Source organism: Trematomus bernacchii, unplaced genomic scaffold (genome assembly GCF_902827165.1).
Source record: "Trematomus bernacchii unplaced genomic scaffold, fTreBer1.1, whole genome shotgun sequence".
Lineage (NCBI taxonomy): Eukaryota > Metazoa > Chordata > Actinopteri > Perciformes > Nototheniidae > Trematomus > Trematomus bernacchii.
In genome coordinates this window covers 962,901-990,359 of record NW_022987549.1, presented here as the reverse complement: position 1 = coordinate 990,359, position 27,459 = coordinate 962,901, and the positions used below count along the sequence as shown (strand labels likewise).

Sequence of the window (27,459 nt, the reverse complement as noted above, 5' to 3'; positions counted from 1 at the left end):
AGAAAGACAACTTTCCAACTGAAATAGGTTAAAAAACTGATAGTATTTGTTAAGATAAATAGACCCCTCCATGACTCTATTCTGAGAGAAAAATATGTATTTATTTTCAGAAAAAAATTCATATTTAAATATTTAAGAAACGAGAAACATTTTTGAAATGTGAACAAAAGTAAAAAATGTTCTGACTTTAATCTCAGAATTCTGAGAAAAACATTGGAATTCAGAAATTTCAAAAATAATATTTTTTTATTATTGAAATTTCAGAAAAAAAGAAATTCACTAAGAAATATATAATTTTTTTATTGAGAGAAAAAAAGAAAAAGATCTGAAAAATAAATTTTATTCAGATTCCTGAGATTTAAAAAACTGGAGAGAAAATTCTCAGAGAAAATAATTTATATATTTTTTCAGAGTTCTGAAATAAAAAAAAAACGTTTAGGTCAGAACTCTATTTTATTTTGGTCACATCCCAACATGTTCTCACGTGCCCCCAATCCTCTTCCCTATTTAAATAAGGAAGGTGTTAATAATCATGTTGTCATTCATCCTCCTCCTCGCTTCCGGAACTCCACTTGAAGTACAGAAAAACTCCTGAAGGAAACTGCGGTTTGAGAAAAGCCTTTATGGCGCCGACGCTCCGCCATGTTGGCTCAAAGCCTGCAGGCCTGGAAGCAGAATCCTGGGTAACGGATCGGAGCCAACATGGAGGACGGAGCAGCAGTTTCATAACCCCCGAGTAGGAGGAGCCTGTCGGGTTTCTGGAAGCTCCGTGGAGCCGCGCGTCCAGGCAGAAACATCGGGGAGAAAAACACCAAACCACGGGAGGAAAGTGAAGGAAACACGGAGAGTGGAGGCTCGGATCTACAACGGAGGAGTGTGTGTCTTCACGCGTGTGTGTGTGTGTGTGCGCATTCCGCAAAAGAGTGTACTGACTTGAATCTGCCAAGGAGGATTGTGTGTGTGTTCTTGTGTGTGTGTGCATCCCTTTGGGGAAGTAGAGCTCACTGTGACCCACCTGGAAAGAAGAAACAGGAGTCTGATGCGCACCGTGCACCGGGTCTGTTTCTAACACTAAAGCCCAGAGTTACCGGGGGGCAGTGAACACACCACCGGAGGACTTCATTCCACTGTTTGTCTGACCACCACGTTTGAGACATACGGGGAAAAGCTTCGGGAAAGGCGGGGTCGAACCGGCTCCCGAACCGGATTATTGCGCTCCTTCTGTGGCGAATCACGCACAGCGACGCAGCGGTTTTTGGGGGGGCGGGGGGTCTTACAACTGGAATTTAGAAAACCTTCCTGTGGAAACTCTTCACCGACTGCTGCGGACCTTTTTTTTATTATTATCTGTCCGCTTGTGGCCTCTGTTCACCCCCCCCCCTCCCGGATTTTTAGGAGCACCATCACCAGCTTTGGGACGCGTATTTTGGGGATATTCTTTTCCCCAGCCGGGGTCGGACTATGGCGGACGACGACATCCTCTTTGAAGATGTGTACGAGCTCTGCGAGGTCATTGGCAAGTAAGTGTCGCTGATTTAAATGCACTTATTGTGTTCTGATGGTGATGATTGGTCACCGGGGCTTTCCAATTAGCTGCTCCTAATATCCTGAAGGGTATGGCACGCTCTCAATTGCACATGCACGCCCAAAAACAAAAAGCATGGTCCTTTCTATGTGGGAATATATGTATGTGTTCAATTGTTTATACTTACACCTATCTTACATTATATTTAACAGATATACACCCATCCCACAACTATTTACTACATTATTGCCCCTTTTTTATGGACGTGATAACAGTTGCTACATTCCCAGTTTTATCGTTTTATTCCAACATGCAGATAAGATCCAATTTCACTGTGGCAGCATTTCTCATATTCCCTGCACTGTGTATGTCGGTGTGTGTGTGTGTGTGTGTGTGTGTCGTAATTGCACGCACACACACACAGCACTTGTGTGTTTTGACCTATGGCAGTTGGCAACTTGCTGCAGAGATGAAAGGGCAGGGCACCAGACCCTCGTGAGTCACTGCACATCTGGCCGTCGTTACTTACTCTGAGTTATAGTGAAAGGGGAAGAGGGTAGGAGGGCACGTTTGGGATGTTTTTGGAAAGAGAAGTCTTTGCAATGTGGTATTGTAGTGGAATGAGAAGCTCCAATAGCCAACATGAGCAGTTTTACACAATAAATGATCCTGTATTATTATAGTAAACTACACGTTTGAAGGATTCTATTGTAAAGTATTTTTAAGATGTTGCAACCTTCCTTGATGTTTCTTGTAACCAACCCTAGGTTTGCATTCAATTGCAACTTCTCGCATTCAAATACTTTGAAGGATATGTCATTTCATAACATCTTAGTATGGGTAACTTGCAAAAACATGCAAGTGTAACATATATATAAACATTTGGGTTTTTCTCGACATAATAGCCTCTGAGAGAGAAATGCAAAAAGCGTTGCAACCGTCCCCAGTCCCTCTTGTAGTTCAATCAGAAGCTTCAATAGCCAGCATGATGAACAGGCCCTAAAGTATACACGTTTGAAGGATTCTATGATGTTGCAACCTTCCCTAGGTTTGCGTTCAGTTGCAACTTCTTGCATTCAAATAAATACTGAAGGATATGTCATTTCATAACATCTTGGTATGCAAACACATGCAAGTGTAATATACACACACACAGATGTGGTTCTTCCGGACATAATAGCATCTGAGTAACTGAAAGAAATGCAAAAAGTGTTGCAACCGTCCCCAGTCTCCAAGGGGAAGAGGAAGGAAGCGCATATTTGACTTTGCTCACTCAAATTTAATGTAGTTTAAAAATGTGGATCAGGATTAGTTGCATTGTCAACTTCTTCAATTCAAATAAATATATTCTGAAGTCTAATAATATATGAATATTTTGTTAAAAGATTGTGAGAGATGTTGCAACCGTCCCTGATGTTTTTTGCAACTGCCTGAAGGTTTAGGTCATTTGCACTTACGACTTCTTACATTCAAATACATGGTTTGAAGATGTCTTATCATCTAAAAGCAGACATGTGTGCATTAAAGACATGAATGTTTGGTTTGTCTGGATCAAATGGACTCTGAGTAACTGAGAGGAAATGCAAGAAGTGTTGCAACCGTCCCTTTGTCACCGTTGCGGGGGAAATGGTTTTGGCGTGCACGTTTTGGGGATTTCTTTGCACACAGAAATCCTAATGTTTGTTGTAGAATAACCACTTTCCTAAACTAACATGATGTACTATAGTTGCAGTTCTGAACAGTAAATGATACTCCACCGTCTCCAGGGTTTAGGCCGGTTGCAACTTCAACTTCTTGCATTCAAATAAATATTATATAACATGTCATATCATATCATCTTTTTAAAGGGTATGGATTATTAGTTAACATGTGTACGATTGATTGGAAAAGGGAAATACAAAGCGTGTTGCAACCTCCATAGGAGTTCAGTGTTTGGAAATGCAATGAAAAGTACTAGCATTTAGTTTAAACGTGGAAACGTCGATTGTAAATATCTATCAAATATCCCTTTTTACCTGTATGAATAGTAAGGCTGCACTATAAACAAACCCCAGCATGAAGACTGCTGTTAATCCCTTCAGAATAATAGTTTCTGTTTCAGAATGACAGGTGAATCATACTGTTGCTACACTAACCCCTTCTTTTGTTATCTAGTTAAGCGTGGTAACAAAGCTTGGTGTATCATTGACATTTATATATATAATTACACGCTCTTTCATTCAGTGTTTGGACAGTCTTAGTGTGTGTGTGTCGTTCCCATGCTCCTTCTCCGATGACTAATAACTCAGAACCGGTTACAAATGGCAGCAAGTGTTTTATTCCTGATAACCTCTTAAGACTCTGATTGTCCTGTGTTAGCCACACCTGGGACTTTCCTATTGCGTCATAACGAAACATAAGAAGGGAGTCTGAGTTGACTTTGTTTTGGCTTTTCTGCAGAGACACTTGAGTGTAAAAGAAACAATTGAGTGAAAACTGTTTGTGCTTTGTCCTGCATGAATAAGCGAGTGTGTGTGTGTCATCCAAACTGCTGGTCCTGAATGAAGCATTTGATTGGGCGTCACAAACATGTGAATCACAGTTTTTTTGCAGATATTCAGTCAGAGAGCAGGCCGACTGGTTCAGGGACTCCAGCGGTGACACATGGAGACGGATGAGTGTTTGACAGACATGCGTGAACTCCACATGTTTAGGCAAGCCTGAACGTCTGAAGAAAACATCATCCGGACAGTCAGAGGCCGTTTGTTTCTCCTTCACTCAAACACACAGTTCCCATGCATGCTTAAAAAGTCACAAAAACCAGTGCATCCATTCATTTAAAGCTATGGGACTGCAATTGAAAATGTATTTCATTATAGATTGATCATTTTATCTGTGAAATTGCAGACAATAGAGATTATTATCCATTCCAGTTTCTCAAAATGAAAGGGGATATTTTTAAATGTCTTGTTTTGTTAGTCCAAAAACCAAAAGATACTTACCTTACCATTGTATTGTCACCATAAACAAGAGACAAGCAGGAAAACTCGATATTTTTGAGGCTGGAAACAGCATTTGTTGGCGGTTTTTGCATGAAAAATGACTTACTTAGTGTTGTTGCAACTCTTAAGGCACTTAATTGGTATTAAAATGTCCTGAAAATTGAAAAAAAGTATATTGTTTTTCCAAAATCCTGTTAATGGTTAAGTTTTTCTTGAATCTCTTTCCAAATGGCATCAAAAAAATTCTTCAAAATGATAAATGTAACCTCGCTTAACCTCTAGGGACCTCGCTTAACCTCTAGGGACCTCTAGGAACCTCTAGGAACCTCTAGGAACCTCTAGGAACTCTGCAAACACACTCAAGCATTGACCTAAAAAACCCTCACGCTCTAAAAGCCTTTATTTGATCATGTAAAAATACTACATTTTAAACACATTTTCAGCCAGGGCTCTTGTCTGGAAAGGAAAGAGAAACCACACACACACGCACACACACACACGCACGCACACGCACACGCACACGCACACGCACGCACACCGTGTCTTAGCGTCTCATTGGGACAGGTTGCGTGTGACTTACAGAAGCAGAGAGCGGCCTCTTATCAGCCGACCTGCTGCTCTGCGTGCAGCCACAGCTTCTTTCAGGCTTTTTATCCTGAAACACAGTCTGGATCTAACCGAGGGGGAAACCGAACAACGAGTCAGGGAAAGAAACACTTTCAGAAGCCCAGTGTGTGTCCTGCAGGGTGAGACACATGTAGCTGCACATACAGAACTATAAATATATTTATAGGTCAAGCTGAAATGAGCATGGAAAGCAGTGCTGTGAGTGTGTGTCCTCTGGATGTGTGTGGCCCTTTGTAAAATAACAGGAAACACCCAGTATTTAAGTCCATATTTATGCAAAGTTTCCAAAAGATGGTCTCACTAGCCAAAGGGATGAAAGATCCACCGGCCAGGCATATTTTCTTAACTGCGTTACAATTAAAAAAAAAGTCCAGTTTTTAGGGCCACGTAGACATCAGTTTCAGTAGATTTAAAAAGGATTGTAAGGTTTTCAAGGTTCAAGGTTCTTTATTGTCAAACTAACATAGCTACTGAGTAACTATGTCGTTGAAAATCTTAGGTCACAGGCTTCTCCAACAATGCAAAACAATAATACAGATAAGCAGACGATATTAAAACAATATTAAAGTATATTATATTAAAAGTAATACAAAAAAGAAAAATTGTAAAATTGTAAAAGTGCTATACGAGTCTATATACAAGTTATTGGAATGATATATTGGATAATAGATACATAATTACTAAGTAGCAGATGAATGTTATGAAATTGTTTCAGCAGTTCAGTTGTTTAACAGTCTTATAGTTTTATGTTCAATACAAACTTAAAGAAGAGACCAGAGCACATTTAGAAGCTTAAATATGTTTTATATGTTAATCAATTCAAGCCTGAATGCAACTCTAGAAGTCATAACCTCAACATTTGACTGAAATAGGCATATTTTTGCCCTTATTTTTCCATTTTATATGTTATTTTATATCATACCAACCCTGAGAAAACAGCAATACATTACAAGGATAACTAGAGACAGTGGAAGAAGGATAGGGAAGGGATTAATTTATTTTATTATATGCTTGTTTTTAACACATGAGCATAGGAAATGAATATTATGGGTCAAATAATGTCTTTTTATTACAAATAAACGCGGCTGTTATGATTTGGTTTTGTGTATTTCGGCTATTAAATGAAGTTTTATATGAAACATAATATTTAATTATAAGAAGCTTATTCATTTTAATCAACGCCACCTCCTAATCTGCTCCTTCAGCAAGAGATAGTGTGTTGTAGTCGCTGATGTTGCATAAAAACACTCTGATCTTGTGTGAAACTCTGACAAACACAGAAGCAGCGCGCCCACACATCACACCAAAAAAAAAATATATATACATGTGGAAATGCAAATGTCCAGTAACAAATATAATGCAGGATATTTATTGAACAACAATAACAGAGCTCAGGTGTTTCATAGTCTTATCTGGACCTTGTTTGATGCATCATTTGCTTGTATTTTTAGAGCGTTGACCCCGGACAAAAGCCTGTCCGTCTGTCGCCACGTGAGCATGTCGTACATCTGTCACATCGATCCTGTTTCTCTCTGTCCTCAGGCTCAGAGACAAGAGGTGAGGGTGGCATAGCGTAAAGAAGTTAAGGCCCGAGAAGAGGAGAAAGAGGGAGTACATCTAGGGGTGAGGGTGAAGAGGTTGCAGGGAGGGAAGCAGTCCATTAGTTTGACTCACACATTAAGAGACATGCTGTGCCTCCAGGCCGTGCTCTTTTTCTAGTTCATCCTCTGAAAAATAAAAGTTGTGTGTGTGTGTGTGAGTGTGTGTGTGTGTGTGTGTGTGTGTGTGTGTGTATAAAGAAATGGCTTTGTTTTCCCTCGCAGCTGTACACTGCACTACAGTTAATACAGGGTGACAAGAGGCAATTCTAATTCAGTGTTTGGTTAAGGAGGCCCTGTTCTGCTTTTTGTGATTTTCACTTTTACTATAGTGTGTTTTTGTGCATGTCAATGGTCTGCAAAGCCTCAAAACTGAACATCAGCAGGAGAGGACTCTTTAAAGTAGAGACACTACATCCTGATATACACCTGAACATCAGCAGGAGAGGACTCTTTAAAGTAGAGACACTACATACTGATATACACCTGAACATCAGCAGGAGAGGACTCTTTAAAGTAGAGACACTACATACTGATATACACCTGAACATCAGCAGGAGAGGACTCTTTAAAGTAGAGACACTACATACTGATATACACCTGAACATCAGCAGGAGAGGACTCTTTAAAGTAGAGACACTACATACTGATATACACCTGAACATCAGCAGGAGAGGACTCTTTAAAGTAGAGACACTACATACTGATATACACCTGAACATCAGCAGGAGAGGACTCTTTAAAGTAGAGACACTCCATACTGATATACACCTGAACATCAGCAGGAGAGGACTCTTTAAAGTAGAGACACTACATACTGATATACACCTGAACATCAGCAGGAGAGGACTCTTTAAAGTAGAGACACTACATCCTGATATACACCTGAACATCAGCAGGAGAGGACTCTTTAAAGTAGAGACACTACATACTGATATACACCTGAACATCAGCAGGAGAGGACTCTTTAAAGTAGAGACACTACATACTGATATACACCTGAACATCAGCAGGAGAGGACTCTTTAAAGTAGAGACACTACATACTGATATACACCTGAACATCAGCAGGAGAGGACTCTTTAAAGTAGAGACACTACATACTGATATACACCTGAACATCAGCAGGAGAGGACTCTTTAAAGTAGAGACACTACATACTGATATACACCTGAACATCAGCAGGAGAGGACTCTTTAAAGTAGAGACACTACGTACTGATATACACCTGAACATCAGCAGGAGAGGACTCTTTAAAGTAGAGACACTACATACTCATATACACCTGAAAATGAGCAGAATAAGTCCTAAACATTGATTAATGCAGTCTCCATAAAGTTAACACCATTCATGCTATAGTCAAAGACCATAGAGTCTCTCTTCTCTGTTAATTGAGCCAAATATGGGAGTTAGCCCAATATTAGCTGAACGGATCAATGATCTTCCACTTCTGAATATTTGGACTCTTTATGTATTTAACAGTGAATATTGTCCTAAAGCACACACCGCTGTAGAGCTGCTCCACTGTGAATAAGACAAATTACCCTTAATTTGCATACCTCATGACCTAAAAGGACCCTGTACAAAACCTGAATGTCATTATCTGTGTGTGTGTGTGTGTGTGTGTGTGTGTGTGTGTGTGTTGCTTATGTCAGATCTTGCTTTGTCTTGCTTTGTCTGGTGTAGTGTATAGTTTACCATGAGGTGAAGGTGGATATAAGTCTTCAGCTCTCCTGTGAATTTTCATCTGAACTGACACCCCCTGTAATCCTGGGAAGATGAAATACTACTGCTACCTTTTTCATCTTACTGTGGAAGAAAGGATTGTAATAATAAGGGTGTGTGTGTGTGTGTGTGTGTGTGTGTGTGTGTGTGTGTGTGTGTGTGTGTGTGTGTGTGTGTGTGTGTGTGTGTGTGTGTGTGTGTGTGTGTGTGTGTGTGTGTGTGTGTGTGTGTGTGTGTGTGTGTGTGTGTGTGTGTGTGGTGTGTGTGTGTGTGTGTGTGTGTGTGTGTGTGTGTGTGTGTGTGTGTGTGTGTGTGTGTGTGTGTGTGTGTGTGTGTGTGTGTGTGTGTGTGTGTGTGGTGTGTGTGTGTGTGTGTGTGTGTGTGTGTGTGTGTGTGTGTGTGTGTGTGTGTGTGTGTGTGTGTGTGTGTGTGTGTGTGTGTGTGTGTGTGTGTGTGTGTGTGTGTGTGTCCTCCTTTCCCCTCAGGAAGAGCAGAGGGGTTTGTTGTGCCAAGGTGACGCCCACCAGTTTAGTTAATTTTATATTTCTCTGCTAAGGGTTTGTGTATTTATGTAGTGGGAGTGTGAATCTTTTGGTATCTCATGATTTGATTTTGGATTCAGTAAAAAAGGATGCTCGCATTGGGTTCAACGCGTCATAGAGCAACCAAGTCATTTCATTGGACGAGAGGCATACTGGTTTTGCAGTTACGTACAAGGATGACGGACAAAGACAGGTGGACCGAACCAAAGCTGTTTGTCGGCATTGTTCAACTAAAATTGGTTACGCGGCTGGCAATACATCAAACTTGCACACTCATTTGAAAAGGCATCACCCGAACGTGAATATCATCGGTACCAAAAGAAAAATGACTGAAGTGCAAACCCAACTCCCACTAGCCTTTAAGCCTCCAACACTCGCAAAAAGTTCAGACCGAGCCAAAGCTATTACAAACGCCAAAAATCCTTATGTTGCCATGTTAGCAAAGCGCTACCTGGCTGTATCTGCTACCTCTGTCCCTAGCGAGAGGGTGTTCTCCACAGCAGGAGACATTGTTTGTGCCAGAAGATCTGCCCTTTCGGCAAGCAATGTGGACAAGTTCATCTTTCTTAAAAAAAACATGAAAAAACAATGACAAGCAAGTCCTAATGTACAGTACAGTACAGTTCAAATACAGATTATTTCAGTTCATTGAAATGCTGCACCTTAATGTTTATTTTATTATATTTTGTATTTATTTGAGTGAATACATTATTCACAGTTTAATAATAATTAAAACCCCCCAAAAAATATTTTGTGATAATTTCTGCTGTACCGAAAACGTACCGAACCGTGACCTAAAAACCGAGGTACTTACCGAACCGAAATGTTTGTGAACCGTTACACCCTTACTGTGCAGTAATAAAGGCAGTGTGGCAAATGACTGAATGAAGGAAAGTGAAGTGTGTGTGTCTGTATAAGATTATACATATTAGTATTTAGTGCCTCTACTGTGACATGTTTCCAACATTAGCCGCCTTTAGCTTAGCGGTGGTGACGTGAAGTCATGTGACCGTGCTGTAGTTCCTTTTATAGCCCAACATTAGCCTCCTTTAGCTTAGCGGTGGTGACGTGAAGTCATGTGACCGTGCTGTAGTTCCTTTATAGCCCAACATTAGCCGCCTTTAGCTTAGCGGTGGTGACGTGAAGTCATGTGACCGTGCTGTAGTTCCTTTTATAGCCCAACATTAGCCGCCTTTAGCTTAGCGGTGGTGACGTGAAGTCATGTGACCGTGCTGTAGTTCCTTTATAGCCCAACATTAGCCGCCTTTAGCTTAGCGGTGGTGACGTGAAGTCATGTGACCGTGCTGTAGTTCCTTTATAGCCCAACATTAGCCACCTTTAGCTTAGCGGTGGTGACGTGAAGTCATGTGACCGTGCTGTAGTTCCTTTATAGCCCAACATTAGCCTCCTTTAGCTTAGCGGTGGTGACGTGAAGTCATGTGACCGTGATGTAGTTCCTTTATAGCCCAACATTAGCCACCTTTAGCTTAGCGGTGGTGACGTGAAGTCATGTGACCGTGCTGTAGTTCCTTTATAGCCCAACATTAGCCGCCTTTAGCTTAGCGGTGGTGACGTGAAGTCATGTGACCGTGCTGTAGTTCCTTTATAGCCCTACATTAGCCGCCTTTAGCTTAGCGGTGGTGACGTGAAGTCATGTGACCGTGCTTTAGTTCCTTTATAGCCCAACATTAGCCACCTTTAGCTTAGCGGTGGTGACGTGAAGTCATGTGACCGTGCTGTAGTTCCTTTATAGCCCTACATTAGCCACCTTTAGCTTAGCGGTGGTGACGTGAAGTCATATGACCGTGCTGTAGTTCCTTTATAGCCCAACATTAGCCACCTTTAGCTTAGCGGTGGTGACGTGAAGTCATGTGACCGTGCTGTAGTTCCTTTATAGCCCAACATTAGCCTCCTTTAGCTTAGCGGTGGTGACGTGAAGTCATGTGACCGTGCTGTAGTTCCTTTATAGCCCAACATTAGCCACCTTTAGCTTAGCGGTGGTGACGTGAAGTCATGTGACCGTGCTGTAGTTCCTTTATAGCCCAACATTAGCCTCCTTTAGCTTAGCGGTGGTGACGTGAAGTCATGTGACCGTGCTGTAGTTCCTTTATAGCCCTACATTAGCTGCCTTTAGCTTAGCGGTGGTGACATGAAGTCATGTGACCGTGCTGTAGTTCCTTTATAGCCCAACATTAGCCACCTTTAGCTTAGCGGTGGTGACGTGAAGTCATGTGACCGTGCTGTAGTTCCTTTATAGCCCTACATTAGCTGCCTTTAGCTTAGCGGTGGTGACATGAAGTCATGTGACCGTGCTGTAGTTCCTTTATAGCCCAACATTAGCCTCCTTTAGCTTAGCGGTGGTGACGTGAAGTCATGTGACCGTGCTGTAGTTCCTTTATAGCCCTATATTAGCTGCCTTTAGCTTAGCGGTGGTGACATGAAGTCATGTGACCGTGCTGTAGTTCCTTTATAGCCCAACATTAGCCACCTTTAGCTTAGCGGTGGTGACGTGAAGTCATGTGACCGTGCTGTAGTTCCTTTATAGCCCAACATTAGCCTCCTTTAGCTTAGCGGTGGTGACGTGAAGTCATGTGACCGTGCTGTAGTTCCTTTATAGCCCAACATTAGCCGCCTTTAGCTTAGCGGTGGTGACGTGAAGTCATGTGACCGTGCTGTAGTTCCTTTATAGCCCAACATTAGCCACCTTTAGCTTAGCGGTGGTGACGTGAAGTCATGTGAGTCAATCCTGCACAGTCTATTGGGAGTTTACTCTTTACTGGACAATATACCAATTAAAAACGTTTCAAAAGTCATAATTGTTGTTGTGACTTGTGACTGAATGAGGTCTGTAGCCTCATGGGAAAACACTGGTCTAACTGTCTCCAGGGCTTTTTTCCTGCTCCATGTGTATAATTGTGTGAAGCAGCTTGCATTAGCTGATCTTGGCCTCTCTGTCGGGGTTTGGAGGAGAAAATCCGCTAAAATTATGCTTCCTGCACGCACAATTACACATACATGATATAGCAGCGAGATCTCACACTCCACTACTAAAATATTTATCCATCCTCCTCATCAAGCTGTGAGAAAACACCCCCAGCAGCTCTGTGCAGCGGGAAGTAAAACCACTTCATCTGTCTTCATGTTGAGACACTCACAACAACAAGCTGCGTTCAAGACACACAAACGCTAACAGCTGTTTGTTTAGCTATGTGGACTTGATTTGTGAGCCTCTACGTTTTAAATTATTCTATTAACTTTTTATTTTAAAAGTAATTTGTTTTTAGGGTGACTTTACAACATCTGTCCAGGGACTACGGATACAAAATGCTAACAGTGCTAACTCTTTTCTGCAAAGTTAATGCTATAGCACAAGTTATTGTATTATTTGGAGTATAAAGCTTTAAGGGAGGTCCTAAAAAATATATGACTTAATAAAATCTATTAAACGTTGTACTTCCACCAAAACACACACACCCTTAAGATATATTTCCAGTCCATTTAAACCAAAATAAAGTTGTGTTTACCTCCAAATTCTGTTCAGTATGCATGGCAGCATTGCAGGAATAGCAGCATAATAAGCTCTTCTTCTTCCTTTCTTCATCCCTACTTCATGTCATGGTAGAGAAAGACAAAGTGCATGTGACACCTGACCTTTTTACAGAGTCATCCGTCATGTTCGGTAGAAAATGTGGACAATCCGTCTCTCTGTTGTCAGTGAAGTATTTCAGTTTTCTGTCCAACAGTCCCTTCTTCCAGGACTCTAACCTTAACTTTTCTATGGACTTCTGCCTCAATATGGCTGTTCTTTGGTCTAAAACATCTCTAAAGTTTCTTCTAAATCTCGTCACATACAAGCTGTAGCATGGTCTGTCTGCATTTGTTTCTTATCAGGGAACCTTTGGGACATTTTGTCTGCTCTGGAGATAAGAGATAATTTCTACAGGAAAAAAGAGCTGTCTGGACATTGTGGTCTCTCAGGCTTGTATCTGAGATTTTTACTGTAGTAGTATTTGTGAGGGAAACTTCTGAAGCAATAGGAAACAGGACTCGGAGAGACACGAGGAGAGCTGGAGCTTTGATGGCAAACACTGACGGTTTATTTGGAGCTTGGGCCGGAGAATTCACAACACATGTCACGGGCCACGAGTTGACCACATGGTTGAGATGCCAAATCAATTCTGAAGAACCCTCCTGTAGTTGTGAGGTTTTATCTAGTTCAGAGTGTAATAATCAACATTCTTTATCAGCGAGACTAAACAAATATGGCCCCTGAATCTAACTAGAGCTGTTGTCGTTAGAAAAGAACGTGCGCCAGGGAACCTTCGTCCCTGAACAGTAAACTATCTCATGGCGGCTTGTGCTCGGTCATAAGCTGGCAACAACAATGCGCCCAAGCTGCCCCTCCTTAAGAGAGATAGCAGCAATACCCCAGGCCGTAGACCTATGCCGTGAGAAAGGAGACAGTGAAAAGAGGAAAATTATGAACTGTTTCAAAGGTTGAATACCTAAGCAAATTATTCCCTAACAGTATTGTTAGTTATTTATTAAAAAAGTGGTTATTTAATAGTATTCTTTTATATTTAGTTCATGCCTATGTGACTGCATGGTAAGCTGGGCTTTACAGGGTGTAGCTGCTATTAATTGGATAATTAATATTGTGGTGTTTTATATAAAAGCTATGGTTTTAATTATGAAGGTGTGCCAAAGCATGGGGCTGCAGCACAGGCAGTATGAGAACAATAAAGAGCTTTTTGAACATTAAAGGTAGGGTAGGTAAGAATGGAGAAAACCGCTTGAGTGCGCTAGAATTTGAAAGTACGCAGCCGAAAAAAATCTGCCCCTTCCTTCAGACTTCCTTACAGAGCCCCTCCTCCAACACACACGGACGCGCACATGACCAATGAGGGCACGAGATTATGGTTGCAAAATTCCGGGAATTTTCAAAGATGGAAACTTTCCACGGGAATAAACGGGAATTTATGGAAATAAACTGGGAATTTTCCAAATTGAAGGTTGGCTCTTAAAAGGGAACTTAAATATAGTTGGAAAGTATATTTTAGCATAATCTTGACTAAAACAAACAGATGCCATTCAAGTACACTTGAATATCCATGCCATAGCACACTGCTTACTGCATGGCTATTGAGACCACACAAAGGTTCGCAACAGGCTCACTAATGTGAGAGTGGAAAAACTGGTTGGCATTCGGGCAAACCTAAGGCTCTTTGAGCCGGACACAGAGCCATCCTCAACAAGGCTGGACAGTGACACTGAAGAGGAAGACTCAGAGTGTGATGTTGATGAGGCCCAGGAAGAGCCCGTTGACTGAAAGGGTTCAGCAAACATGCAGAGGATTGCTTGAAGGAAGATTTGCATGTTTAATGGGACTTTGTGGAGGGAGAAGGGCTCTTTTCATTTCACATTTTGAATGAGACTTTGTGGGGATTTTTGGATGGGGGGTGCATTTTTGTTCATTTTTTAATGAGTGGGGTTGGGGGGGATGAGTAACATTTAACTCAACATTCCTGTTTTCGTTCTTCAATGAAACAAATAATTGTTCAATAAAATAATTAAAACTTGTTCTGTTCTACTTGGAAAAAAAAAATCTGTTGAAATGTCATGTTTTTTTGTTTAATTTTGCATAGAATATTTCCAAAATTCCATAGCTTAACTTTCCGGAAATTTACCGGAAACTTTCCGCCCCTTTGCAACCCTACACGAGATAAGTTTGTGCACAGATGGAAGGCTGACAGGCAGGTAGGCCATCCAGTTATTTTAGCCGGGCCGGCTCGTGCTTTTTACAGTATTACGGCTTCCACAGATGACATTTTTTTAATGTATTTATTGTCAAAGCATTTAATATATTCATTGCTATCGGGATGTTAAGAGCATTCCATGGAATATAACAAAAAGTGTTTCTGAAGTGAATTACCTACCCCACCTTTAATATTGTATTCTACTGTCAGGAGTTTTTTTACTTCAAATAATCTACATTTCTAAATCTTAGATCTACGTATCTTCATTGTGTAATTCTTAATATATCCTTCTTGTCAATTGTTTTGATCTTTCCTGTTGTCCTTGGGTTCAAATTTGACCCGTTCCCAAATGTTTTTGTCTGGATATAGGTTGGTTTTTACGTCAAATTTATAGCATCTGGGGTCAATTTTGTAAAATCATTCAACATTTGTTCCTTTTTTAGTTCAGAAATTGGGTTTGATTTTGTGTGAATTAGGTTTATGGACAATACATTTCAAAAAGGAGAGTGAGACTTGTTGTGATAATTAGGAATAAAGTCTGTGACACAGATTTGGGTGATTATTCTTTCTATATACTTTCTAAATAAATGGGCAAACCGCGAAGACATAAGTTGATAGGAAGACACACAAGGGTCAATAAATAAACACACATAATATTACATTAAAACTTCTTTACCACAGCACCAATGGAAACGGCTTGTAAGGCAAATTCCTTGTATGTGTAAACGGACCTGGCAATAAACTTGATTTAGATTATTAGAATCGTTTTTAATCATGCGTTCGACAGTACACATGAAGGTGCATGAGGCTGTTGGTCCATTTAAAGCAGATATTTTCTACCCCTTAGAGGATTTTCAGAGCCTCCTCATTCAGCAGGTCCTGTTCTATATGCGAGAGCACGCATGTGAGTCAGGATCAGAGTTTGTGTTCACAGCAGGTTCCTGTTGGCTCACAAGGTGATGCACTATCTTTTTATTAAAGCTCATTATTTATGTATTATTCCCCTCCTGACCCCGTGTGCTCTGCTGCACAGATTTCATAACGAGTTTACACTGAAGCTTCACAGAAACGCTTTCAGAAAGAAGATGAAGTCAACTCTCATTGAAGAGGTTTATAAACTGGAGGCTTTGGCTTTCATGGATGCATGTGGAACGATGATCCAAAATGACTGCCTGTTTTTTATAAGTGACTGGGGTTAGGGTTTGTCTGAGGATAAAGTCCCCTGGTTTCCTTTAAAGAGTCCTCTCCTGCTGATGTTCAGGTGTATATCAGTATGTAGTGTCTCTACTTTAAAGAGTCCTCTCCTGCTGATGTTCAGGTGTATATCAGTATGTAGTGTCTCTACTTTAAAGAGTCCTCTCCTGCTGATGTTCAGGTGTATATCAGTATGTAGTGTCTCTACTTTAAAGAGTCCTCTCCTGCTGATGTTCAGGTGTATATCAGTATGTAGTGTCTCTACTTTAAAGAGTCCTCTCCTGCTGATGTTCAGGTGTATATCAGTATGTAGTGTCTCTACTTTAAAGAGTCCTCTCCTGCTGATGTTCAGGTGTATATCAGTATTTATTACATGGTTTAGTTGAATACTCGATTCTGATTGGTCAATTCAGAACACGTGACACGTTGTTAATCCAGAACAGACAGACCGCTGTCAAGGATTTATGACCGTTGTTAAGGACGCTCAAATCTGCAGAAAGAAGTCCGGTCGATTGAACTGTATACAGTTTGGCTGAAAAGCAAACTGCATGCAGTTTGCTTTTCTAACTGACAAGACAAGAGCGACAAGAAAACAGCGGAGAAGTAACTGGCAGAAACCTTCCTTTTTACGCAGCGGTCCAGACATAGACATCAAACGGCGACACATATTCAGTTGCCAGTTACTTTGGCATTAGGGCAGGGATATCTAGATACTTTCCAAGGTTTGACATAATGAATTGTGCTAATTTTAAAGCAAGCCACGATGTTTTCAAATCTGTAATCAAAAAGCTCCGCCTTCCTGCCGTTGCGTTGCTCCGTTTTTTTTTTCAAACGGTAACAACGGACTATTTTCCTTAGCGGATGCATGTCAATTTAAATCAATACATACAACTATTTTTTAAATCAATAAAATCATTTTCTAAATCCATAAAAGCATTTCAATTAATAGTGGGAGTCATATCATTACTTTGTTGAGAATGTGGCCATGTAATAAGCGGGATAATGTGCAGCGACTTGGTCATTATGGGGAAAAGAACACCTTCATGCAGATCTAGATCCCTCCGCTTCGCGTCGGGCTCCTGATCTGCCTGTCGGTGTTCTTTTCCCCATAATGACCGCGTCGCTGCACATTATCCCTTACGTAGTGTCTCTACTTTAAAGAGTCCTCTCCTGCTGATGTTCAGGTGTATATCAGTATGTAGTGTCTCTACTTTAAAGAGTCCTCTCCTGCTGATGTTCAGGTGTATATCAGTATGTAGTGTCTCTACTTTAAAGAGTCCTCTCCTGCTGATGTTCAGGTGCATATCAGTATGTAGTGTCTCTACTTTAAAGAGTCCTCCTGCTGATGTTCAGGTGTATATCAGTATGTAGTGTCTCTACTTTAAAGAGTCCTCTCCTGCTGATGTTCAGGTGTATATCAGTATGTAGTGTCTCTACTTTAAAGAGTCCTCTCCTGCTGATGTTCAGGTGTATATCAGTATGTAGTGTCTCTACTTTAAAGAGTCCTCTCCTGCTGATGTTCAGGTGTATATCAGTATGTAGTGTCTCTACTTTAAAGAGTCCTCTCCTGCTGATGTTCAGGTGTATATCAGTATGTAGTGTCTCTACTTTAAAGAGTCCTCTCCTGCTGATGTTCAGGTGTATATCAGTATGTAGTGTCTCTACTTTAAAGAGTCCTCTCCTGCTGATGTTCAGGTGTATATCAGTATGTAGTGTCTCTACTTTAAAGAGTCCTCTCCTGCTGATGTTCAGGTGTATATCAGTATGTAGTGTCTCTACTTTAAAGAGTCCTCTCCTGCTGATGTTCAGGTGTATATCAGTATGTAGTGTCTCTACTTTAAAGAGTCCTCTCCTGCTGATGTTCAGGTGTATATCAGTATGTAGTGTCTCTACTTTAAAGAGTCCTCTCCTGCTGATGTTCAGGTGTATATCAGTATGTAGTGTCTCTACTTTAAAGAGTCCTCTCCTGCTAAGAGGGAACACAGGCATTTTAGCCTTTGCAGACCATTTACATGCTAAAAAACGACAGAATACAGGAAAGGGAAAATCCAAGAAGCAGAATAAGGCCTCTTTAAATGCACTACAACTTGACCTGAGTTATGCATCAGGTCTTAAATTACAAACTGAAACGGGGTTAGATTTCAGAAAATACACAAAACAGACCGCAATGATAGGTTTTTCGCCTTGAAAGCAGATGAAATCACTGCAAAGCCTCAACATCTGCAAACCAGATTTTAAACACAGAGTTAATTTTAGCTTTTAGCGCTAACCTCTTTTTATTTTCTCCTCTCCTTTTCTAAATGAATAGCTCCGTCTTGACTGTCACAAGCTGAACAATACACCCCATAACTCTGTGAAAGAATCACATTCACCTTTTCATTGAATTAGTTTAGACCAGAGTAACTCCTGGTGCTTTGTGTGAGCCGACAGTATGAATGATTCCTGCAGCTATAAAACTCCCAGCAGCTTTTCTAACGTCTGAAAGGGAAATGTCTTTTCCCGGTGTGTTGCATGGTGGGTGTTGTTTTTCTCCAGCTGTAACCCAGGTGACACCGTGTGCTTTGGCATGCAGCATGGAAATCAGTTTAGATTGAAAAGACTCTAACGGAACAACAAGAGGACAAGGGGGAAATAATCTGGAAACAAGAAACAGGGAGAAATAGCCCTGAAATGTCACGGGAAAAACCGGTAATTCATGTCATTTAAGAAGTTTAAACTAGTGAATAATGTACCATCCAAATTGAAAATGATTTGCAAGATCCACCAGAGTATTTGGACAGTAAACATTCAATAACAGGGAGATGTTTTGCCACTTCTTGACTCTTAATATGTTTGCATTAAAACTAACTCTCACACGTTGACTCAAAACAGATTTCTTGATCATATGCATCAGGTGTTTGGTTACAAACTGAAACAACTGAATATCACCCAAAAAATTAAGGATAACATTTGGTTTCTACCTTAGAGACAAGTCTTGCTTTTCTTCAAGCTCTTTTAACATTAAGGCATGGAGACATGTCCCAGTAGAGACACTCAATACATATATGAACTTTAAAGGGGACCTATCATGCAAAATGCACTTGTGTACGTCTTTTCTACATGAATATGTGTCCCCGGTGTTCCAGGGAACTCACCAAGTGTCAGAAAACACAACCCTCTCTATTTTCCTCCATACCCAAATCTCTAAAAAAGGGGCTGCAACGGATCTGATAAAAACTGATCCAGATTTGAACACTGTCCTGACGTCAGGACGGTGGCGCTACGGCTATTGGGCCAACTCCACCAATCAGGAGGAGACAGCCACGGCCATTGCCGTTCGAAAGCGCTGGAGACGCTGTAGTACATATGCCAGGCCTGTAGGTGGTGCTGTTCTCACTGAATCTGCCCTTGCAGAAACAGAGCTAGAAATTGTCAAATTGAGCAAAATGAGGCATGGCTAAAATGCATGATCTGTTTGGTATTTTGAAAAAAAAAAAGTATAAATATGCCTTATATAGGTATGGTCCTACACTATATTATTCAAATATAGCATGATAGGTCCACTTTAAATTGAGCACAATATTTCCTCTTTAAATACATAACACATACTGGGCGAGTAATATGTTGCAGAATGTCTGTTTTTAAGTCAACAATGCAGTGTGTGCCGGTTTCTATCTTTTAATGAGATCTGAGAGGTACTAGTTTTAATACAAAGCTATAAAGAGTGAGTGCTTGAAGTCTTCCTTGACATGTATATGGATGGAGATCAGGGTCAAATGTTATGTCCAGCCACCTTTAATTTATTGCATTCAGTCTCTCATTTTTGTTTAACATCTAATTATCTCTGGATAATGGCTATAATACACAGACAGGGAGTTTCATATAGCCGTGATCACATTTGGCCAGCCTGCAACCCAGACAATGCTTCATATTGATCAGAAGATGTGTGTGTGTTTTTTTTTCTAGACTTACACACACACACACACACACACACACACACACACACACACACACACACACACACACACACACACACACACACACACACACACACACACACACACACACACACACACACACACACACACACACACACACACACACACACCCATTCTCCCATCCCACCATCAGATAGTGAGACAGTACTTGTCCGTCCTTTTTGTCCTTCAGCTTGATTTGTGATTATCTCACAGTGCTGCACAGATATTTATAGCCGTTGAAATACACTCACAAACTAGGGAACACACACTCATATATTTTGACAGACTCCTTGGACATCACCCTGCTCCTGTTCAATTATTCATGTCAAAGTCTGGCTGTGCTGTAGCTTACAACCCGGTGTAAATCATTGATGACTGCAGAGATACAGGGAGAGAAAGTCTCACCTTTAAAATCTGACATTTTAAACCGAATACGGATGGAAATCGCTTACTAGAAGGTGCATTTTTGACCAGGTGGTTATGCATGTTGCTAACAGAAGTACGCTTTGAAAATGGAGCTTGTTGCATGTGTTCAAATCAGCTGCACAAATAATCTATATTTCCATGCAATCACAATATGGACTTGTGCAATATCCAAATGTGAAGAATATTTTAAAGGCTAAATATGTGTTTTGAATGAAGTATTGTTAAGTCCTGACCTACAAATCTTATTTTGAGACTTAAAAAACATATTGCATATTGGTACATATCATCTGTTTTAGATCATTTGATATATTTAAATGAAAATGTGAATAATGATGGGGAAATGATGAATCCCTCTCATATTGTCAGGCAAATTACCCAATAAAAAAGCAGTAATAACCTAAATCTGACATCCTTAGCAACACCCTCCAAAGATGGGCCAATTAACTGATTGGAAAAATACCAAACAAGATGAGATAAAATAAGATGGAACTTTATTTATCGCCTTGGGGAAATTCAGGCGTTTATAGCAGCAACAGGGTCAGAGTTAAAAACAGGATTCACACAAGGTAAAGATAAAATAGTGTACAAATTAAAATAATAATACAAACAAATAAAAGTGATGAAGTAACTATTGAAACAAGAAGTAGGGCTGCTCGATTATGGCAAAAATCATAATCTCGATTATTTGGGTCAATAATTGATATCACGATTATTAAAAAACGATTATCCATTTACTTTGAAAACATCCATTTATTGAAAAAAATAATGTGAACGGTATGTTTTTAACAGTTGATTACCCTGAACTTTAAGTATAATTCAACTGAAAAACCAATAAAAAATGTTTTTAATAAATACAAATAATAATCGTTTTATTTAGATTATGTTGTTTTCATAATCGTTGCACGCCAAAATCATAACTGTGATTAAAATACGATTAATTGAGCAGCCCTAACACGAAGTTGAGCATTTGTATGAACATGTTAAAGGTCTTCTATCATGCTATTTTTATGCATATATTATAGATCTCAGATATATAAAAATATATCAAAAAATATGTCTATGAAGTGTTTTGCTCAAAATACCAAACAGATCATGCATTCTAGCCTCATATCCCTCTATTTCAGCCCTGTTACGACACACACACACTCTCCAGTACAGGTTAGCTCTGAGTGTTAAAGGGGACCTATCATGCAAAATGCACTTGTGTACGTCTTGTATACATGAATATGTGTCCCCGGTGTTCCAGGGAACTCACCAAGTGTCAGAAAACACAACCCTCTCTATTTTCCTCCATACCCAAATCTCTAAAAAAGGGGCTGCAACGGATCTGATAAAAACTGATCCAGATTTGAACACTGTCCTGACGTCAGGACGGTGGCGCTACGGCTATTGGGCCAACTCCACCAATCAGGAGGAGACAGCCACGGCCATTGCCGTTCGAAAGCGCTGGAGACGCTGTAGTACATATGCCAGGCCAGTAGATGGTGCTCTTCTCACTGAATCAGCCCTTGCTAAAACAGAGCTAACGTTTTTCAAATTGAGCAAAATGAGGCATGGCTAAAATGCATGATCTGTTTGGTATTTTGAAAAAAAAAAAGTATAAATATGCCTTATATAGGTATGGTCCTACACTATATTATTCAAATATAGCATGATAGGTCCACTTTAAGCTAAAACAAAGAACACATTACTTCCAGAACACGTTGCGCATTGTTTCTGATAGCAATGTTTCTGATAGGGCCGTGGGTGTAAAGCCCGCCCACATTTCAGATATTACGTCATATCTGATGCAAATCTGGATCAGCTCCGTTTTTAGAGATTTAGGTATGGAGGAAAAGAGAGAGGGTTTTATTTCCTGACACTTTGTGAGTCTCCTGACACACCGGGGCGGGGACACATATGTATGTATACAAAGACATAAAAAAGTGCATTTTGCATGATAGGAGACCTTTAAAATGTTAAAGTGATGCCAGAAAACAATATTTCTGTTCGTCAACAACAGTATATCCAGAAATATGAAAATGGTGTCAAATAGAGCGTCAGAAGGCAGAGACAGCTTGGTTTTACGGAGAATAAAGAATACTGTCCTTTTACTGTGGAGGAAGTAAAGAAACCGTAACTCAGGATTTATTTGTTGTTTGAGGTGCGATATATGACTCAGCAGCTTCAAGACATGAAGACACTATTATTCCCAGCTTCGCTTTAATACAGTATTTTTATATATACATATTTTATACATAAAAGACATCAAAAAGTGCATTTTGCATGATATAGGAGACCTTTAAATAAGATCAGTGAATTATCTGTGAAGAAGATGCAGACTCAGTGAGACTGTGATCAGGAAGCAGAGAACGTTTAGAGGAGCATGGCTGCGTCTTAACGGGGCGCGGCCACATTTAGCCGGGTGTTGCGCCGCTGTTGACATATTGTCTGAGTCTGACAGATGGCTGACACATGCTCTGTGTCGCAGATCCATTGTGACGGAGGCTCTGAGCTGGTGGTGGAAAAACCACAGCGTCTTACTTCAAGCTGTCAGAATCTCACACGATTAACACTTCAACTCCATTTGTATCTCCTCCACGTCCCTCCCTCAACCTCTCGCTTAATTATGATGCAACAATTAATTGAGATTATTTACTTACTGCAATAATCTAAAAGCCAATAGAGAAATCCCATTGGGTTTTTGTGGAAGGCAATGGTTATGTATTGTATTAGTCAATTTATTGAACATGTTATAATAGTAATAATAATAATAATAATAACAAAGAGAAGCTGTCAAAAGGGGCAAGAAGAAGCTTACAAACTTGTCTGGTCCTCCTCTAACGTACATTGTTCATGAAAATAAAAGTTCAAGTCATCGTCATTCGTGATATTTGATTCGTTGTTTTAAACAAATCATTCCTTTGTACAAAACAAACAAAAGCAAATCACTTTTACAACGACAAGAAATAACAAGCATGATTTTGCAGGTCCTGCTCATAACCATTCAGGATTTGGTTTCTAAATAATTGTTTTAGTTTAAAGTTGCACAGTATTTCAGCTCATCATTACAGATGAACACCTTTCTGTTGTGATGCAATGAAGTTTGGAATTTGTTCGTATAGATGGTTTTTTGAAAATGCAGTTTCCTCTCAACGTGTGAAAAGTCCCTGGACATAATGAGGCAATTGTTGATTTGCGGCCTTGAACATCATTTGGATAGTTTTATAGTCAACCAGGTCTTGTAGTTTTAGGGTTTTTAATGTTTCTTCTTGTAAGGCAATGCAAGGCAAGTTTATTTTTATAGCACCTTTCAACACAAGGCAATTCAAAGTGATTTACAAAAATGAAAGACATTAAAAGCATTAAGAAATGTATTATAAAATCGCATTTCAAAACACTAATTTAAAAGCAGAGATAATAAAACATGAATAACACAGATGATTAAAAGTTACAGTGCAGTGTGAGATATGAATATATCAATTAAAAGCAGCGGCAAAAAGAAAAGTTTTCAGCCTGGATTTATATGCAATAAAAACAGGATGGAAAATGACTTTAATAACGGGTACAGGCGTCACTTTCTGGCCTTCTTTGCGCTGCCATCTGCAGCTGACAGCCTTCACTGCATATGTTCTGCGTCACTGCATGTGTGGAGAGTGAATTTTCCTCGAAAAATATTCCACACCTGTCAACGAGGGACATGCTCAAGAGTGGCAGCATGACTCTCAGTGTGAAAAACACCCAGATATCACGGTCGTTTCACCTCCTCCCTGAAGGGTGTGGAGCTCTCAGTGTTAAACGCTGTGTTTGTGATTACTCAGCAAATAGTCTGCTGGAGATATGATATAAACTGCAACTGGATGGCTGCACAGTGCACACACACTCAAATATTTACCCTCCTCTCCTCCAATCTGTGGGCTTTCCTCCCAGGATGAGTGAGGCATGAGAGGATGAGTTGAAATCAGGTGCACTCGGAGAGAAACGCTTGAAGATGGAGGAGGAGGTTTAGTGAGGCGCGATCACTCAGGCTTGTGCTCTGAAGTGTTACAACTGATTTCTGCTTTTGGATCACCTGAGGGTGTGTGGGAATATTCCCTGAGAGAGGAGGCTCAGCTGCTGGTTTCTGAAGAATACTGAGAGTAAAACTGTAAAAGAAATGGCACACAGTAGTTTTGAAATGTGGGGTTCTGCTTTCTCTGTACCTGCAGCCACATCATATACCCTATGCATTACATTAATGCACACAATATATGCAATATCTTGTTTTTTATTACTTGCACATATTTTATTCAATTCTGTTTCTAGGATTACAACCATATTCAATGTAAATACTGCTATTTTACTATATTTTTGTATGTTATTATAGTTTTCTTCAAATAGTTTTCTATCTGTGTGCACCACAACACCAAGTCAAATTCCTCGTATGTGTTAACCTACCTGGTTCTGATTCTGATTCTCAAGAACAGCCATTTTGATCTTGAGTCATGGCTTTATTGTTTCTTAGATCGTAGCACTGTGAGGGTGTAATCTATAGACTGGAAAGATAACCACGTGTCTTCTTTCCTCCCACTTTATAAAAGTAAAGACAGTCCTGGATATAGATCATTTGAAGCTAGAATATGTGCAGTGTTGATCAAGCCTGTTAGCGTTAGCCACTTAGCTTCTAAGTTAGCACCATGGTAGCTGTTGGGCTACAACAATACAGCTACTCATATTTATTTCAATAAGTTGATATGATCAAATTGACATTATATGATCAAATTGTCACAGTTTGTATTACACAGACTTGAGATTTCTTGTGTTACAAATGTCATGTGTGTGTTTGCTGACAGTTATCTAGCTTGTCAGCGTTAGCCACTTAGCTGCTACATTAGCACAACAAGGGGCTTTAAGTAGCAGAATGACGATACAACTAACCCTATTATCACCGTAAATACATGTATGACTGTCTGATTTAACCCATGTTTGATTACCCATTCCCATGATTATGGGTTCTTCATAAACATCATTTTTGTGTCTGCTTAGAATGATGTGAGGATACAGAGCAGTTCAACAGCGCTAGCTAACATTCCTGGGAATATACATGTTGCTAAGCTAGCTAGCTTCACGGTCAGTTACTGTATAATACAATCAAACGTTTTCTTGCTCTTTTGTAGGTTGTGGCTGATAACCAATAGAGCTTGCTTTGGAAAAATGTTTTTACTCTCTAACAACAGACCCCGCTTAATCCAGCTTAATTCAATTGGAGTAAATAATGTGCTAGCAGCGGATTAGCAACGTCAAGCATTAAATAATTTGTGGCATTACATGTTTGACTGGTTTTACAATACTTCACATTGTTCCTCATTTCATTTAGACTATGCACACATTTCATTGTTTGTGCTTCAGTTCTACAAAGTTAGCACGCGGCGCTGCTGTGTTTCTCCTGGCTGTCAGTTCTTCTGTGAAAAGCCAAAATGCTGTCATTTATTAAAACTTAAGGTCCATTTTCTTCTCAGTCTTGTTAATGAAATGCAATCCCTTAGTGTGTGATCGAGGACAGAACAACAGCAGATGTTTTTTGGTTTTGTCAAAGTAATTTAAAATTGATGCGTCAGTGTTTTTGAGGACGCTGAGAAGGAAGGAGAGCTGCAAATGTGCTGGAGTCACCGAGGTGTTTACAGTACACCAAGGTTTTAACTGTATCACACACACACACACTCACACACACACACATACACACATACACATACACATACACATACACACATACACCCTCACACATACACTGATAATGGCAGTGCTCAGCAGTTTTCCCAGGCCTTTTTTTACGAAAGCTCTGTGCCAAGATATCTGACCGAGCCAGACTCCAAGCTCATTGTACAGTTAGGTACATGACACACACACACTGTACACACACACTCTCACACACACACACACACACACACACACACACACACACACACACTGACGGAAGCAATCTGCTCTCAGTAGGGGTCAGGTAAACATACAGTGACTGCTTCTCGACAGGTTATTCAAACACTCTCCTCTTTAGTGGTTTGGTAAACACACAACACACATTCCTGAACTCTCTCACACACACACACACACACACACACACACACACACACACACACACACACACACACACACACACACACACACTGCCTCCATATGGTAACCCAGACAGTATTATAGCTGAGCTCTCAGTGACGCCTTGCTGCCATATGTGTGTGTGTGTGTGTGTTAGTCTGATATCTGCAGTTTAAGCTTGTGCCCACTGTGCGATGATGTTAATACACGATAAGCGGTAATTGTATCTAAATAGCACTCAGCTTTATTCTCTTTTTCTGGATAAATGTGTTGATGCCTCAGGATAGAAAAGTATGGTCGGCTCTCGTGTTCACTTTGACCTTCCATCTTCGGTGTAATTAAATATAAACACATTTAAACACACATTGTTACGTCTGCACATTACGCATGCATACACGGTCTCACTGTATGACTATCACTTAACACACATTATATATAAACCTGCAGGGAATACAACGACAATCTGCAGACTCTTCCTCTTTCTCACTGCATTATGATACATATCTGATAGTAAATGATGTGATGATGATGTACTCAATGAAATGAAAGTTAAATTCTTCTACAGTTGTCGATAAATGACGGTGGAGGAAGAGAGATCAAAGTGGATTTATCTTTAACTGCTGAGGTTACACAGTGGCTGCAGAAATAAATAATGTCTAAGACGCTTTAAAATGCCTGAAGCAAAACCAAAAAACATTTTCTGTTTTAGAAAACCTATGCAACTCAGCAATAATATCTTTATTATTACAATTACACCACTGTGTACATTGTAATTTACATATTTATTGTTGTTATATATTAAAAAAAAGCGAATTAACCCTGATATAAATCAAGTATTCTGATACGCATTCAGTGTCTCTGCTACATGATTTGTGCAGACAATAAGAATCCAGACTCTAGGACCAATTCGTAGTGGCAGGTTGCAAATATCGAATCAAAATTGAGTATTTGTAATGACTGTCACGTTAGGTATGCCTAAATAGTCTGGGCTTTGTAATGGAAAATATGGTTATCAGAGAATTGTGCTCCGATGTTATATTTAACATATAAATAATAATATTCTGTAAGCCTTACAT

General features: G+C 40.0%; 1 protein-coding gene across 1 annotated transcript in view; it reads left to right on the top strand.

Moving 5' to 3' along the window:
* The first annotated feature begins 727 nt into the window (after positions 1-727).
* The window catches only part of caska (calcium/calmodulin-dependent serine protein kinase a), a 174,863-nt gene continuing 148,131 nt past the window's right edge, over positions 728-27,459 (top strand). The window contains 1 exon segment of the mRNA XM_034123649.1: positions 728-1,520. Coding sequence (XP_033979540.1) covers positions 1,462-1,520 — 59 coding nt within the window. The 5' untranslated portion in view covers positions 728-1,461.